The following is a 2123-nucleotide window of genomic DNA, read 5'->3' as shown; positions in this document are numbered from 1 at the left end:
TTTTTTTTTCACTTCCCTCCAACGCTTGAAGACGATTATTGCCACCCAGGGAGTCACAACCAGTTATTAGGTTTTGGAGATAATATTGTTTTCTCACAYGCAGGTTGTTTTGAATAGCATTATTCCTTCATGAATAAAAWTCATTATGTGAAAACTGCTTTGTGTGTTTACTGCTTTGTCTGGTTAATGAACTGACAAATTGGGAGAAGGCGATTCGTTTTCAAAGCGTAGTAGCTCCACAGGTTTATAACTACACATCCTGATATTATCTATTTGGGACAGTCAGATGATGAAGATGAGTATTATTAGGGGTTCCAACAATCTGTTCTCCTTTACACAAAGTGTAGCTGTGTGCTTTTGTTGTTTAGATCCTCCTGTTGCTGTGCACACCTTTCTGCGTTTTGCACATGCACAAAAATGAAAATCCGAGTGCGTGTTTCAGGGTAAATCGCTCACTGAGGCATCCAATCTCAAGTCAGCGTGAGTCGAGCTGCTATAACAGTGCGGTAAACCGTTTTACCTTCATGCATCACTGGAGCTTTATCTACAAAATGCTCTTCAAATTYATACCGATAATATCTGAAAAAACATGCTAAAAGCATCACATTGCATCCATCCTCTTCCTTCAATTAGAAACATATCATTTCATATTAAACAGGCATTATAAGTTTTATAAAAAGTGGAGTGTCTGTAATAGAAACTCTTAGAATTTTTTTTTCTCATTTTTAGTAAGATTTGTTTGTAAGAAAAAAAGACACTTGTTGAGGTTTTGGGAATGACGTGAGGGGGTCAGCGTGGCGAACGACTGACAGCGAAACCGACCGGTAACTTTTAGGGAAGGTGCACAACACAAGGTCACAGATGGTCATCGTAAAGGCCGGTCAGCRGCTTCACTTCAGTTTCATGTTCTTTCGTACACTCAACAATGAGCGTCCAGCTGTTMCTGAAGGTTAGAGTCATAAAAATAAAAGAACTATACTGGAAACTACGTCCTAAAACAGATAAAATGAGTGTGTGCATTGGCTACATGAAACACTTCACTCGAAACAAACCCCCCCCCCGGGTTTAGTTCAGCGGGGAGGGAGGAAAAACCAACAGTCTCAAAGTCGCAGTGTTCAGTGTGAATCTGTGGGTGATTTACCCAGGAAGATTAAAAAAAATTCTGACTTCCTAATACAAATTCCCCTAGCTTACACCTCTCCTTTTCTGAATTTCCTCTCTCGTCCTTCTTCTTAAATGTCCCGAGCTGTCTTCCACAGATTTACTCATCCGCTTGCCGTCCCTTCAATTCCCCCCCCCCCTGCGCCGCTCCGTATCTGTAAACTCGGAACTTCCCGAGTTTCTTCCTAATTGCTCCTTCATGGCAGTAAAATTTAAAGAACATAAATGTCAGGCGGTGGATCTAAGGCTCCTCTTCCCCGGTGGAAACAGCCAGTCTCATGGCCACAGAAAGGTGGTCGGTGAGGCCGGCCAGCTGAGTGATGAAGCTGAACTCTTCGATGTCCTGCGAAAGAAGGATAAATGTATTCATGCAACAAAATTAAGACCAAAAAAAAAAAAAAAAAAAGTAAATGCATACACAGATATAAGAGCATGTAGAAACTGACAGGTAAAGTGATTCACAGATCTAATTTAATCTTCTTTTTGAAACAGAAACTCTAAAATTGTTGGTATTGTTTATTTCTGTACGTTGTGGCCAATGAAAACCAAAACATCAAATTCTCAGAAAACGTGTATAATTTAGGAGATCTGCGTTGTTGGGTCTGGTGTCTCTTACCTTCCTCTAGACAATGTTCTGTAGCTTCTCTGTGGGGTTCAGGTCAGATGAGTTTACTTTCTATTTAAGACGTCACTCTGTGAACATCCAGGTTCTCTATTGTGGCTTAGCCTCTTTGTGGAGGGAGTCGGCGACTGTCTGCTGGACAACTATTGAGTCAAGATTTGCTCCTGTAGTTTTCTATTTCTGTACTGAAGATGTTTTTTTATTGGATAAAKGTGAAATTTTCTGACTAWAAAGTACACATTTYAATTTTCGTTGACTCCAAGATGGAATCATAAAAATGAAAAGAAAAGGATTTGAAGTATGTCACTCTACGTTCAACGTATCTGGAATTTTATCTTTC

At 40.0% G+C, this 2123-nt stretch overlaps 1 protein-coding gene across 2 annotated transcripts in view; it reads right to left on the bottom strand.

Moving 5' to 3' along the window:
* Positions 1 to 513: 513 nt before the first annotated feature.
* smpd3 (sphingomyelin phosphodiesterase 3) overlaps positions 514 to 2123 on the bottom strand; it is a 63831-nt gene continuing 62221 nt past the window's right edge. For both annotated transcript variants that reach the window (XM_008411768.2, XM_008411767.2), the window contains exon 10: positions 514 to 1504. In XM_008411768.2, coding sequence (XP_008409990.1) covers positions 1403 to 1504 — 102 coding nt within the window. In that variant the 3' untranslated portion in view covers positions 514 to 1402. The remainder of the gene's footprint in view (positions 1505 to 2123) is intronic.

The sequence above is a fragment of the Poecilia reticulata genome, linkage group LG6 (assembly GCF_000633615.1).
Source record: "Poecilia reticulata strain Guanapo linkage group LG6, Guppy_female_1.0+MT, whole genome shotgun sequence".
In the NCBI taxonomy this organism is placed as follows: Eukaryota; Metazoa; Chordata; class Actinopteri; order Cyprinodontiformes; family Poeciliidae; genus Poecilia; species Poecilia reticulata.
This window is presented reverse-complemented; position numbering and strand designations above follow the sequence as displayed.